Genomic DNA, 15,549 nt, shown 5'->3' with positions numbered 1-15,549 from the left:
CCAGAAACCACGGCGGTGAAGCTATGTGCCTTAGGATGCCATGCCCAGTAGGAAGCCTCCGAAGAATCCCCCAGTCACAAGGACGTTTTTCTTCACAAATGACACCACCTCCTCAGCTTTGCTCCTGACCTCGTTAGGTATCTGGTTACTCTTACGGATTTTCAGTTGCTCCTTGGCTTTCTTCATATCCTTCTCTACTCGTTGCCAGTCAACCTTGATGTAGCCAGTGTGGTTTGCAATCTGAAGGAGAAAAAATCCACCGCCCACAGCTGTTGACGCTAACTTTTTCCAACCTTCTGGAATATGAAACCCGTGCACCAGCCAGTGACACCTCCAATGAGCAGCTGACTTTTCAGCAGAAGGCCCAGATTCTTGTCCAAATAGCTTGCGCCACCATGGCTGCTTCTTAGCAAATTCTGCAAGGTCCAATGACTCGAAGTTTCCTTGACCGGTAGCGGCCATTTTGGCGAGCTCCTAACTTGTTTTTAAAGGGTAGTTTTGCTGGATATACACATTCTTGTGTGACAAGGGGTTTTTTTTGTTTGGTTTTCTTTCAGCAATTTGATTATTTCATTACATTGCCTTCTGGTCTATAATGTTTCTGAGGAAAACCTGACAATCTTGTTGCAGATCCTTTCCTTTCCTTCCTTCCTTTCCTTCTTTCTCTTTCCTTCTTTCTTTCTTTTTCCCTTCCTTCCTTCCCTCCCTCCCTCCCTTCTCTTTTTCTTTCTTTCTCTCTTTCTTTCTTTTTGTAAGGGAGTATGTGTGTACCATCAAATCAGATCTGACTGGTATAGGAGATTGTCTCTCCTTCTCCAGCAGAGAATCTGGTGGATTCAAACTTCACACCTCTGGGATTGCAGTGCAGTCCCTGTGGTGATGAAAGAGGAAGTTCCAAGTTGCTCTGAAAGAATTGGCAAAAAACAAGGCTCCAGGAGTTCATGGCATACCAATAGACATATTTCAACAAACAGATGCTGCCCTGATGTGCTCTGATGTGCTAAGTTGTGCCAAGAAATCTGGAGGACAGTGAGTTGGCCAACTGACTGGAAGAGATTGATATTTGTTCCCATTCCCAAGAAAGGTGACCGAACAGACTGCGGAAACTATCAAACAATATCATTAATATAACATGCAAGCAAGATTCTGGTGAAAAGTATCCAAAAACGATTGGAGCAATATGTCGACAGAGAACTGCCAGATGTGCGGCTGGATTTAGAAGCGGCCGTGGTACTAGGGATATTATAGTTAATGTTAGATGGATCTTGGCAGAAAGCAGAGAGTACCAGAGGAATGTCTATTTGTGCTTCATTGACTATGCAAAAGTTTTTGACTGTGTGGATCACAAGCAGCTATGGCTGACTCTGAGAAGAATGGAACTCCCAGAACATTGATTATGCTTATGTGAAACCTATACTTGGACGAAGAAGCAGTCGTCAGAGCAGAGCAAGGAGACCTTACAAGGTTCAAAATCAAGAAGGGATGCATTCTATCTCCAAACCTTTTCAATTTGTATGCAGAACAGATCACCTGAGACACTGGGCTGTACAAGCAGGAATGTGGCATCAGGATTGGTGGAAGATTTATCAACAATCTGTGTTATGCAGATGATACAACCCTGCTTGCTGAAACTGAGTAGGACCTGAAGCACTTGCTGCAGAAGTTCAAGGACCACAGCCTTCCATACGAATTGAAGCTCAACATCAAGAAAACACATTCTTACCACTGGACCAATTGGCAGCATCAGTATGGATGGTGAAGAGATTGAGATAGTTAACAGTTTTAGTTTACTTGGCTCTACAGTCAACACTCTTGGTACCAGCAACCAGGAAATCAAGAGACAAGTTGCACTGGGAAAGTCAGCTGTCAGGGACCTCTCCAGAGTACTGAAGAGCAATGACGTCAGGCTGGAGACTAAGATGCCCTGATTCAGGCTATAGTCTTCGCAATTACATACTATGCATAGGAGAGTTGGACAGTGACTAGAGATGATACAAAGAGAATTGATGCCTTTGAGCTGTGGTGCTGGAGAAGAGTGTTGACTATACCGTCGACTGCTAGGAGAACAAACAAGTTTGCCCTGGAAAGGGTGAAGCTGGACTGCTCCTTGGAGTCAAGGATTCTGAAGCTTCATCTGACATACTTTGGGCATGTTGCAAGGAGGGACTGGTCCTTGGAGAGGGACATCACGTTTGGGAGAGTGGAGGGATGGCACAGGAGAGGAAGACCCTCGATGAGATGGATCGATTCTGTGATTGGGATGGTGGGAATGAGTGTGTCAGAGACGGCAAGGTTGGCACAGGATAGAGCAGCGTTTAGGGTTCTATCAGTATAGGTTAGCTGAGTGGCAAGCAACTCAATGGCATAAAACAACAAACATGTAAGGGCATTTCTTTTTAACATGGTATTTTTCTTGAAAAAAAAAATTGTGTGTGTGTGTGTGTACCGTCAAATCAGATCTGACTGGTACAGGAGGAGATTGTCCCTCCTTCTTTAGCAGAACATCTGGTGGATTTGAACCGTACACCTCTGGGACTGCAGTGCAGCTTCTTGCCCCTAGGCCACCAGAGCTCGCCTGTGACTACTTCTTTCTCACAACTTTCAGAGTTCTCTGTTTTTCATTTTTGAGAGACTGTGCCCTGGTTTTGGCCTCTTTGGATTTATCCTTTTTAGGAAACTTAAATCTTACTGGATTTGTTAATTCATGTAGATTTTTAGATTGAAGACGTTTTCCATCATTTCTTCAAATTTTTTTTTGTTCTTTTCTCTCATCACCTTCTGGGATTCCCATTATGCATATATTATTTCTCTTGCCCCATAATTCCATTAAATTATGCTCAGCATTCTTGAATCTTTCATTTTGCTCTTCAACATGTTAATTCTATTATCCTCTATTTTTCTGGTTCTTTTGCAAATTTGCACTATGTCTTGCTGTGTTTCTCATGTCTATTATTGTCCCTTTTAGTTACAATAACTCTATACTTAGATCCTCATTTTTCATATGTGCAGCCAGAGAGCTCCCTGGACACAAAGATGACAAAGCTTCGTCTCACACACTTTGTGCATGTTGTTAAGAGAAGCTGTTGCTTGGAGAGGAACATCATGCTTGGGAAGGTGGAGGGTCAACAAAAGAGAAAGACTTTAAACCAGACGGACTGAGTGACTGCCACAATGAGCTCTCGTGTGTCAGGAAGTGTGAGGATGACATAGATATGATAGGGTTCAAAAGCAGCAGTTCAGGGTCCAGAATATGGTCGAGTTGAGGACACAGCAGTTACCAGAGTCCAGATTCTGAGGAAATCTCCACCCTCCTTCTCTTTGCATAATGCATATTTTGCATAACAACTTAATCTTTGGTATTTAACAATGTTGTTAAGTGAGGAGTATACATGGAGACTAATAGCATATTTCTAAAAATTACACAAGGAATTAAAAGTTTTTAAAAATATTTGGAATCTAATAAAAATACTACAAACCAAAACCTCTGAGACACAGCCAAAACAGTGTATCCAGAGGGAAATTCATGGGAATAAATGACCACATTAAAAAAGAGGATCCAATTTGCCAATGACATCTCCAACAAGCAACTAATTTATAAAATTTTTAAAATCTCAACACCTAACAAGATAAATTCCATTTAAAAATGGGCAGTGAACATGAACAGGTATTTCACCAAATATTCAAGTTATCATAAAGGGGGGGGGAGCAAACAAAGCTATTTATCATTAGCCATTGTTGTTACGTGCAGTTAAGTCGGAAATGACTCATCACTGATCCTCTAGTAGACTTTCAGAAGCTATAAATCAACAAATTTCCCACTTTTTTCCTTTGGAGCAGCTGGTGGATTCGAACCACCTGGCTTTGGGTTAGTCAATTCCTTACCTCTAGGCCACCTGAGCTCCCTCATTAGCTGTTAAGAGATGCAAATCAAAGCAATATAAAATGGGGATAATTGCAATAATTATTAGCAATAATTGCAGTATTTTGTTAAGATAGAAAACAAAGTGAACATCAGAGCTATTGAAAGCTTGTGAAAATACAATGATCAGTTTGTACTCATCTAAGGAAGATAAATTGGTAGATTCAAAGACACTATAGGACTAACAGTCTTCATGAACTATGGCTGCAGTACCTTGAGACATTAATAATGATACTAACGATGACCATTCTGGGTAGGCCAACAATGGATGGATCTTGGTAAAATGGGAGAAAAATGTGACATAGAACTAAGATTCTTACTATGACTCAGGTGCAAGTTTTTTTAACAAATTGGTCTTCTGTTCAACAACTCATCTATTTTGCTTTTGTTACACTGACTGCAATCTCAACATGTCTTTCCCTCTTCCTCCCTGTAAATGTTTCCATGCGTCCCTCTTTATTATCATTTATTAGTGTTAACTCATGGGCATTTGTTCTTCTGTTTGGAATGTAACTCAATACTATATTTATTTTGCTGATTCAACTTTGCCTTGGAAGCAAACAAGGGCAGGTTTATGTGCCCTTTCAATATAGGCTTTTAAGGTAAGCGTTTCTGGTGCTTCCCTCTAAGCTCCACATGCACTTTTTCTGCCCCAGTCCTCTGATCAAGGACTTCTCCAGAGTCCTGTTTCCTTTAACTGAATTTATGTGCCGTCGAGTCACTTGAGACTCATAGTGACCCTATGTACAACAGCTCTAAACCTCCTCTATCCTGAACCAACCTTATCATCTCTGACACATTACCTACCCATCACCCTAGTCACTGAGTCAATCCATCCCAGAGTCTTGCTCTTTTGCACTGTCCCTCCTCCACCCTACCAAGCATGATGACTCTCTCCAAGAACTAGTTCCTCCCTGCATCATGCCCAAAGTATGTCAGACGAAGCTTCAGAATCCTTGCCTCCAAGGAGCAGCCTGGTTTCACCCTCTCTAGAACGAAATCTGTTCTTCTAGCAGTTCATGGTATATATGTAATCATCTTCTCCAGCGCCACAGCTTAAATGCAACAATTCTCCTTTCATCCCTAGTTATTGTCTAGCTTTCTGATGCATAGCAAGTAATTGCAAAGACCATGGCCTGTACCGGGCGCACCTTAGTCTCCATCCAGACTGACATTGTTTCTCTCTTCAGTATTATGGAGAGCTCCCTAACAGCAGACTTTCCCAATGCAATTCGTCTTTTGATTTCCTGGCTGCTGGTACCAAGAGTGTTGCTTTTCTGAAGCCAAGCAAACTGAAGCTGTTAACAATCTCAATCTCTCTTATCATGATCTAGAAATAAATGTCCAACTCCAGTTAAGCAGCACAAAATTAACTCTAGCCTCTTTTCTTATTTAGAACTTCTTCCACTGAGAAACCTAGCTCATTATCTATACATTTAGTTATTTCTTCAACAAATCAATATGCGGAAAGAGTCAATTTTGGAATTTCTAACCTATGCAGCTATGAGCAACACATTTACCAACTAAAGAGTTTTTTTGTATGTCAGGTGTTTGTGAGTTTATTTACAAGAATTCAATCTATATGTAAATTGAGAAGTTTTAATGTACCAATTAACTGTAGCTCTCTTAACAGTGTTTTTTTAAGAAAATAGAGAAGACAAAAAACCTGATTATTGACTTATGTGGTTTTAAAGCTAAAGAATACAATTTGGACTGGAAAGCAAAAAGGGTGCTCCTTCTTTCCTTCATGGCTTACCTTGGACCAGCGTAGGAGAACTGGTGCACAGAGCACACTGAAGTGTGCTTTGACTCTCCTGTCTGGCTCAGGAGAAAAGGCCAACGTGTGTGAACACTATGGCTTCTAAAGAATGTTGTTAAACAGAAACACAGGCAACTTAGGGAGGTAAAGAAATGACCCAGCCTCTCCTCCCACAAACAGCTATGTACCAGACATGCTAGGCCCAGACCAGAGTAATTTTAGGTTAAAATGTTATTAGGTATTGTTGAGTCAAAACCGACCCAAAGTTGACCCTCCAAGGGGTTTTCCAAGTCAGTATAATTACATGTGAGAAGATGCTCTCCTTAATCCAGCTTAGCAGTTGCTGGAACTGAACCAGTGATTCCTGGTTCACAGCATAGCTTCTTGTCACTAAGTCACCAGAGCTCCCTCAGGATAAAATAGCCATGACTGTTCTGAAAGGTATCAGGAATCTGGTATAAAAAATTTTGATTAAGAAACTCAAGAACATTATTTCTTTAAGTAATGGCTATAAAAGACACCTTGACCTAAATAAACATGCATACATTAAAGTCTAATGTATTCTTAGCAAACTATTTGCTTTTTCTAAGCTGGATGTCAACAAAACATACACAGACTGAAAAGGTATGTATTTATGGGCACAAAAAATTTTAAAAACCTTGCAAGCCAATAAAAAGTATATAAAAATACCAAATAAAAACACACAAATACAATGGACAGCAATACTGGATTCTGGAATGAAAATGCTTTGCTGTTCAGGAGAAAAGGTTTCTACAACTTCCCCCCTAGATGCACCAGATATGCCAAAATAGCGAGTTCTGCCAGTAGCAAAGTGTTTACTTAGTAAATGTGGCATTAGCTGCCTGACAATGCTCATCCTCCAGGTCCTAGTGCTCTCCTGCAGCCAGCTGACGAAGGTTTACGCCTGTGAGAATGCAGCAATTCCTCCTAACTGCAACTAACAGGGAGGTTGTTTCTAGAGGCAGTTTGCTGAAATCATTTCAGTCAGGAAGACACTGGATCGCTTCTTGCATTTGAGCCTAAGAGCATACCAACCTAGAGTGGATAGGAACACTGGTGGCTTACAGAGAAGAAGTTGCACTGCCAACCCAAAGGCACAGTTCAGCAGGGGAAAGATGGGCAATTTCCTGTCATGTAACTTGCTGTCTCTGAAACCCCAGTGGAGAACCAACTATGAATTAGTTCCGACTCCATGGTATATCACAAGAGTAGTCATGGGGTAGACTTAGGTAAAAGTCCCCAGCATTACTTTATATAGTTAGACATGCACTTAAGATTGCCATGTTTTCAAGGAACATCTGTCATTTAGACTCAGAAGATAATGTATAGACAACAGTTGGGAGAGTTCTGGTAGAATAGTCCCTAGGGAGATATAAATGCTAACCTAAAGGCCAAGAGTCTCTGTTAGTTCAAATCTGGCGGTGCCACTTAAGTCTCCTCCCATTAGGATTTAAAGTCGCAGAAACCCGAGGGAGGGTCTCTAGGAGTCAGAAACTACTTCATAGCAGTGAACTTGCATTTTGAGTGATTACAAAAGATCAAAATACTGTGGATTTTTATTTTCTACCATTTTACTTACGGTGTTATCTATACTCATAATAAATGCTTTTCTTTTCCAAAAAAGCAAAGCATGTTACAGAACACTGTTTTCTATTCTTAGTGCAATGCTTTCTTTCTGACTAGTTAGGGTAATCAGTTTAGTTTTATCTTCAAATGATGACCCCCTATGTGGAGTAACTCAATCTAGTAGCCACAATAATTTCTTAAACTTAAACCATCTTATTACACTAGTTGCACACTGCAAATATTCTGAATGTTAACACTCCTACAGCTAGACTTTTCATTACATGGTATTTGGGTTAATATAAAAATAAACTGTCACTACTCACTATTTTTAAAACAAACCAATTAATATGAAGTATTGTTTATAGCTGTTATATTCACTCTAATTTGCAATTTACTTTTTAAAAAATATGGAATAAAGGTATAAATCAGTCATATTGTGCCATGCATAATGACACATGGAATGTACCAATGGGGAATTTTACTATCATCCCTATTATAGAACATTCATAGTAAGGTCTCTTAATAATCAGGGATTTAAAACATTACCACCCCTCATGCTTTAGATCTTTGGATTTCTGACAAAATTATCTAACCAGTGCTAGATAATGTGTAATAAAATTAGTAATTACTATGGAGTACTTAATTACTAAGGTTAAGTGTATGAATAGAAGAAACATGGAATAATAAAGTATCAGACTTACTTTGAAAGAAGATACCTTTAAACATATGTATATTCAAATGTTTACAGTTAATTCTTTAAAACAAATACACACACAAAAATACTCTTGCTACCTCTCAATTTAAGTAATCCTTTTGTAGAACCCAAATCATATTTTTAAGTAAAAAAACATTCATAGAAAGTTTCATTACAAAGTGGGATTTTTTAAAAAGCCCATAATACATAACTGAATAAAAAGAAAAGATTTAGCTCCTGCCTCCTATGTTCAACATTAAATTCCCGGCAGAGAAATTAATTTATAGGTCTTAATTTCTGAAGTACTGATAATAGTATCTTCACTACATATGTCTGTCTACAGAGTTGAAGTAAAAATGAAGCAGTAAAATGCATGTTCACAGTATGTAAAGAAAGTATATCTTCTAGAAACATAAAAAAAACAAAAATTTTAATTAAAAAAAATTAAACCATGGTTATTTAAAAACTGATTTATTCTGAGACTGTATGGTAGTTGACCATTAGCTCTAAGCTCTAATCTGTTAAGATAATGAACATATATGCAACTATTCAAAACTCTGATATAGACAGGAGACAATTTCGTCCCACATTTATGTTTATTAAAAACTGACAAAAACAAAACAAAATCTGTACAAAAAAAATCCCAAATCAACTTAACCCTTTGAAACAGTAAATCTTGAAAGACTTTATCGCCTAGGCCCCCCTCTTCCTCTGCCACGGCCACGTCCTCTTCCTCGACCTCGGCCTCTTCCTCTTCCTGCGACTGAGGGAAAAGAAAATATAAAGTTAAAATCTCTTCTGCACCAGTGTTACCTAAGTCTACCACAAACAACATTTAGACAGACAAGCGCGCGTGCGCACACACACATTATACTTCCCTCCCCTATTATTGTTCTTAATGAGCAAGCATGATTCTCTGAGATGTTGTTTCATATGTATAAGTGGGTCATGCCGAAAAAAAATGTATTTATTGTCAGTATAAGGCAAAGAGCCTCAAAATGATTATTATAATGAATGCCTGCAGATCACATGCTACCAGACAAGGATCTCCCAAGGCAGGAGACTGTAAATCTTTGAGTGAGAAAACCAAGCCTAAAAGACATCCAGATACTCAAAGTATGGGTCTCAGTGAAGAAGCCAACAGTCTTCTGAAGCCCCCTATAAGGAGAATCCAGCCTCTTACCCTGCAACTTCTCTTTTTAGTAACTTTCAACTTAATGCATAATGGCTCAAATTCTCAAAAAACTTAAATATAAGAGACTTAATGTAAGAGACCAAATGGAGAGATCAAATAAAAAAAATCAGAGGAAACAATCAAAACCATATATAAAATGTCAAAAAGCAAAACGATAATAATGTCCTACCAGTGATAAGAAAACTATTCTTCTAGCTGTAAAATGAGAATAGGTTTATGCCAAAAAATTGATCATATATCAAAGAAAAGTAAAAAATACATGCTAGTCTGAGAAAACAGAAAAAGGTAGAGATAAAAGACTTAAAGAAGGCAAATGTCCAATTATTAAGAATTCCAGGAAATAATAAAAGGACACAAATGAGAATAAATAATTAAAGATACGCAAGTAAACGTCTTACCTCTAAAAGGTAAGAATATACACAGCAAAGGTCCCACCAGAAAAACAAGGTGTGTTAGGGAAGGAAGAGACCTCACACAGCAAGCCCTGAAAAAGTTCAAAACGCCTGAAAAGCTCAGAAACTTCCCAGGTTGGGGCAAAGGGGGAACTGAGTCATTCATAAGGAGGAATGAAAATATGAATGGTGCCAGTCTTTTTAATAGCAACACTAGGAGCTCAAACTTTGTGCTGATATGCAGACATGTCAAACATAGGGGACTGAGCTATAAAAAAGCCTTACTGTTTATAAATGTCCACACTTATAAGAGGGAATAATAACAATATGAAACCATTAAAAAAATAAGCAAACAACTTTTCAAACTTACCAGCTTCCCTTTTCTTAGATTTCACCTTAGGTTCAACATCCACAAGTAAGGTATCCAAAGGTAAGCTGTCTGGCAGAATGAAATACCGAATGTTATTTCCTCGAATACTCAGTGTCTCCAGTTGGACAGGCTCTCTATTCTTCAGTGTCATTTTCACAGCTTTAAGATGTGTATTCATGCTGACATCCTCACCTGTGATTGTTCCATGGACCTGTGTTCCATTCTTCAATTCAATGGTTACAGTTTCATGACTCAACTTCATCAAAAATCTCACGAGTTTCATCCTGGCGGCGCCGTCACCCTTTCTGCTCCGAAACGCACGAAACCAGAGGACAGAAGATCGAGCCGCTCGTGGAGATCTGGACGTAAAATGCCGTCTAGTCGATTCTTACTCATAGTGATCCTACAGGACAGAACAGAACAACCGCACAGAGTTTCCAAGGCTGTAAGTGTTACAGAAGGGGACTTTGGAAGCCTAAATTATAGGGAGTCACACTGCTCATTCCTAAGACCATGCCTCTCTGGCAGCTGACATCCATTAAAGGTCCCCCCAGAAGAAAGCTGGGTAGGCTCTTCCCAAATGAATTTGATGGGCCGGTTCCTCCCAAGGGATTTTCAGCCTTGGAAAACTCACTCGAGGGTCAGCTGTGAGTCAGTTCTAGCTTGACAGCAACAACTTTGAGATTTGGGTTTTGTTTTGTGGTTGTTGTTTTTTTAAATCTTTACAGAAGCAGATTGCCCTATCTTTTCCCCACAATCCTCTGGCAGATATAACATACTGACCTTTCCACTAACAAATGAATAATCACTTTCACCATGGGACCTCCTTCCTCTGTGTCATCAGACTGTTTGCTAATTTGAAAAGTAATACTTTATTGTTTTCTATTAGAGTTTTTGTAACCAGTTTGGTTCTCATGAACGTCTGCACAAGTTATTCAATGGCATTAGTGACATTTTCACGCTGTGTCAACTTTCTTATCAATTCTGCCTGTTCCATTTCCAGTAGTCTTTTTTCCTTGTCTCTTACTTTATCTTTTCTTTCTCATCAGATAATTGTAGTTAATACATACTCAAATTCTCTACTGTCGAATTAGAACTGACTCATAGCTGACCTTCCATTGGATTTCTGAGACTGTGAGTCTCACGTGATATTACCTATCTTTCTCCTTGGAGTTTTTGAAGTTACAATATTTGGATTAGCAATGCAGTTCCCCATGGAGTAGTCAATAAGTATTACTCATTAAATTATCATATTGGCTTTGTACAGATGGAAAATTGAGAATGGTTTTCATCTTATTTTACATATTTTGGTGAAGTAGAAGCTGAAGACGAAAATGAAATTTGGATAATATGACAAAGGAACTAAGAGAAATTTTTATTTGACTGGACCGTTATTTGTTCAGATGATATAGTTTTATTACCGACAAAGAGAGCACTGAAGGTTTTCGGCCAGGTCATCACCGAAACTGTTAGCACTTCGTATATCAGAAATTGAAACCCAGCCCCATGTGTGAGACTATTTGAGCCTGTATTTATAACTGTCTGGAAGTCTGTTGCTGAAATGAAAGATCTGTCTTTATTTGGGATCTTAGTCAAACTCTAGCAAATGGAAGGAAAGGGAGATAGATTCCAGTTAGCTTGCACTAGCCTAAGATAGGGCTTGGGATCAATGGCTTCACCTGTCACATGTTGCTCAGATTATTGTTGAACTTGGAGGGGTGTTAATGACATGATGTGAGGTCATCAGGTGGTACAAGTGGCTTGTGATAGATAGCTACTGACTTGAACGTTGGTGGTTCAAACCCAACTGGTAGGGCCATTGAAGACAGTCCTGATGCTGTGTAAAGATTACAGCCAAGAAAAAGCTATAGAACAGTTCTGCTCGTCCCATGGGGTTGCTTAAGTCAAAATTGACTCAATGGCAGTGTGTTTACTTTTTTGTTTAAGTGTTGTGTCATTTGTTTTATTCCTCCTCCTTCTCTTACTAATTTATATTTTAAAAAGTCCTATTTTTCTCTTTGTTGTTATGATATTAAAATGTACTCATCTTTATCTGTTATGAGAATGTCTTGAAGACTTGAATATTCTTGATTTATCCACAAGATAACCTGGCTTTCACCCGTGTTTATGGCAACGCTAGTTTTTCCTCTTCTAAATTCAGGTCCGACCAGTACCCAGGGACCGGTGCTCTGAGGACAAAGTTGACTGAAACCAAGTATAACTGGTGTTATTAAGCCTTTCTTACTGTACTTGTCAGCAGCTCTATCAGATGCCTTCACTGTGTGCCATCAGTCCTATCAGATGTTGTCCTGAGCAGACCATTATAAAGACTATGGGAAAGTAGTACGCAACATGGGTTCTGGGGTGCTGGGTTTTAGAAGGTAACACACACGTATGTGAAAGGACACTTTCATAAGCCCACTGGCTGGGATTTTCATAGTAGCTTTGGATTCTGGGCACTTGAGACCCTCCACTTTTTTTTTCTGAAATAACAGGAGGCAAGGAGAGGTTCTTTGTTCAAGGTTCAAGGTCTCTCGTGACCAGCCCAAAATAACCCACATGTAATACAGTAGGGCCTCATGCAAGCCTTCAGCCTGTCAGCGTCACCCTCGTCCTTCGTTCTCCTGTCCCAGTCAAGTTGCGCACTTGGATAAAACTTTCCGTCAACACTCAGGGTTACATAAACTCCTTATTTTTGCATTTCCAAATCCACTAGGAGTCTCCCCACCTTTTAAAGGGAAAGGTACATAAGCTTGACTTATCAAACACTCCTCTCCAAATAAGCTTTTCTAGGGGTTTACAATGTACTTCTCCCGGATTCAAATAGGATTAAGCCAACTAGATTTTTTTTTCTCTTCCGACAAAATCATCCTAGTTGGTTTCATTTTGCTGGAGGATCTTGCTTCCCTACTTGATCAGAGTTTACCAGCCCTTCACCCGCGAGGCTGTGTGCCGCACTTCAGCATGCATTCGTCCCACCAGCCAAGTTATTATGCTGAGTTGAGCATTAAAGAAATTTGATCGTTTCCTTGGTCTCTATTTTGGAAGATGGTGGAGCTTTATCCTTGGTGACAGCATGAAAACAATACTTAGACAAGGTTAACAAAGAGAAGAGGTTAAAATGAAAGGGGACAGTTCCAGATAGTTTGCTTCTATAGTTTATATCGAGGTACAGTATATAGGTTATGGGGGGGGGGAAATGTTTCTTGTTAACTGGGTAGTTTATGTTCTTAGGCACCATGAAGTCAGTTCTGATGGGCAGTTTATAGACTTACTATAAGATGATGCAGAACAATAGAGATAAACTATATGTGTATTATTGAATGTGAGTAATAGGCATTGGAAGAAGCGAAACTTACCAACAACATTGAATGTTTGTTAATGGAATTTCAGGTGATTTAGTTTTAATTTCCTCTTCCCTGTGGAATTTTCTTCCTTCAGCTCTATTTTTTTTAACATTATCTTGGTCCTTTGTATACGCTGTTACATAGCAGATGTACCGTGAAGTCGTTAATCTGACTTCTGCTATTGGACTGTTTATTCGTTCACAGTTGCAAACAGTGGCCCAGTGAGCATCCTTTCATGAAATTTTGAACATCTTGTTGATGAGGTTTTGTAGAATGAATTTCTAGAAATGTAAGCATTCACTGCAATCCCAGAGGTGCGTGGCTCGAATCCACTAGATGCTCTGCTGGAGAAAGAGGGACAATCTACTCCTGTACCAGTTAGACCTGATTTGATGGTACACACACAAAAATAATAAAACTTAAAAAAAAAAGAAAAAATGTTAAGTGTGGCTCCAAATAGGAGCTGGGGAAGGGGACAGATAGCCTTTCCAAGGGAGCATGACCCTGTGTTGGTGATTGGTATGAACCACACAGCCAGCTGCTACAGGCAGCAGTATGAAAAGACACTTGGGTTTTGTTCCAGAAGGGGAAAGAGTGACTTATTTTCAGTTTCATCACCAGTAGATGGCACTTGGTCTTTCTTTACATTTGACTAAAATCCCCCCAAGTTAAGATGCGTTCCCAGCACGTTACTGAGCCTGTACTAACAAAGCAATGATCACATCACGTACAAATGCTCCTGTCTCATTCCCCTGATCCCATGTTTGTATTGTTCTGGTTCCAGGACTCTGATACTTTAAGCCCGAGGCTCTAACTTGAGCAGGAAGAGTTTATTTTGGGATGAAGAATCTTCCCCCATAAGAGAGGCCAGCCTCTCGACCAGCGTCTGCCTCTCTCTTTAGAAACTGAGAAATTCTAGGGAGTGAAACCATTTTTATGAATTTGTAGGAGTGTATCTTTCTTCTAAATGAATATTTGATTAATGCCTTGGTCAGATTTATTCAGTATGGAGGGAAAATTATGGTTGTGTGGAGGTTGAGTGATTGTGTTGGGAGCATTTTTGGTTGGTTACACTCAGGAAAAGGACCCTATAAATCTCCTTAAGTATGTAGAGTTGATAGGGTAAATATCTACAAAGTATCCATTTCATCAAGCCCATAAATAGACACATTTAAAATGGCCAATGAGGAAGGAAGGAACAGCAAAATATAGTTCTAAAAAATGTGATGACACATCATTTTGCTTTGTGTTGAAACACTACTCCCTGGACATGTGTCAATATTCTTAAAAAAAAAAAAAAAAAAAGAGAGAGAGAGACAGAAAGTTAGAAAGGTTCACAGGAAAGTTTAGTATTGTTCTTTGTCAAAGAAAGAAATGTTTTGCTGAAAGACAATGTAACTTGTTTCCTATCACAGAAAATATGAATGACAACTGGCATGATTTCCTTTTTAAAAAAAGAAAAATATAGACATGTGCTGGTAGAGTTCTTGCCTCTCTAAATAAAACAATTCAGGCACATGAGATTTTCTTACTGTAGATAGGAAAGATGAACTTTGGAACTTGGTGGGGGAAGAATTGTTTGCGATACATCTGACCAATCATGCCATGTGACGCCGTGAAAATTTTACAGGCCCTTGGGAGAAGATTTTAAGGGTATAAGGGAGCTCTGGTGCCCTATGGGCAAGAAGTAACACTGCGATCTCGAAGGCACATGGTTCAAGGCTACCAGCTACTTTGTAGGAGAAGGATGGGCAGTCTCCTCCAGTGCAATTAACTGCCTCTGAAAACCCACCGGAGGGTCAGCCATGAGGTTCCTACTCTTTGGTGCTTGGCAACAACAACGTAGATCTCTATATTGTCCAGTGTTGTCATCACTATATTGCTTTTGGGTGTGCAGTTGAGTTGAAACTGATTCATAGCTGACCTAGAGGATTTTCAGAGGCAGTTCATCGCACTGAAGGAGATTACCCCTCCTTCTCCCACTTCCTTCACTTTATCATCACTGTTGTTGTTGATTGCCTTCGACTCATAGCGACCCTATGGACAAAAGGCCTGAAGCCCCTCTACAACTGTCAACATTTATCAAAGTTCATAGAGTTTCTGGAGGCATAGTATTTAGGTATGCAAAATTATTGTCCTTTAAAATTATGCAGACTTTTAAAAAATCTTTCTTCTTTCATTTATTTACTTATTTTTTTAATTTTATTATTTTTGTGTGCGTGTACCGTCAAATCAGATCTGACTGGTACAGGAGGAGATTGTCCCTCCTTCCCCGGCAGAGCATCT

At 39.3% G+C, this 15,549-nt stretch overlaps 1 protein-coding gene and 1 pseudogene across 1 annotated transcript; both read right to left on the bottom strand.

Moving 5' to 3' along the window:
* Positions 1-30: 30 nt before the first annotated feature.
* LOC102864444 lies at positions 31-4,167 on the bottom strand (annotated as a pseudogene).
* A 4,373-nt stretch (positions 4,168-8,540) lies between these two features.
* On the bottom strand, positions 8,541-10,218 carry LOC102857117 (small nuclear ribonucleoprotein Sm D1-like). Its single transcript, XM_006901061.1, has 2 exons — positions 9,917-10,218; positions 8,541-8,722 (listed from the first exon to the last, which is right to left on the bottom strand). Exons 1-2 carry the CDS (start codon positions 10,197-10,199, stop codon positions 8,646-8,648), a joined length of 360 nt encoding a protein of 119 aa, XP_006901123.1. The 5' UTR covers positions 10,200-10,218; the 3' UTR covers positions 8,541-8,645.
* Between the last annotated feature and the right edge of the window lie 5,331 nt (positions 10,219-15,549).

The sequence above is a fragment of the Elephantulus edwardii genome, unplaced genomic scaffold (genome assembly GCF_000299155.1).
Source record: "Elephantulus edwardii isolate Elephantulus edwardi_28Jun2011 unplaced genomic scaffold, EleEdw1.0 scaffold00307, whole genome shotgun sequence".
Lineage (NCBI taxonomy): Eukaryota > Metazoa > Chordata > Mammalia > Macroscelidea > Macroscelididae > Elephantulus > Elephantulus edwardii.
Note: the sequence above shows the minus strand (reverse complement) of the source record. Positions and strands in the feature narration are given on the sequence as shown.

Bases quoted from the DNA above. Each gene is read 5' to 3' on its own strand.
- LOC102857117 (XM_006901061.1), bottom strand. From the start codon at position 10,199: ATGAAACTCGTGAGATTTTTGATGAAGTTGAGTCATGAAACTGTAACC. The intron at 8,723-9,916 runs GTAAGTTTGAAA...CTTTTCCCTCAG, and splicing joins ATCTAAGAAAAGGGAAGCTG to TCGCAGGAAGAGGAAGAGGC.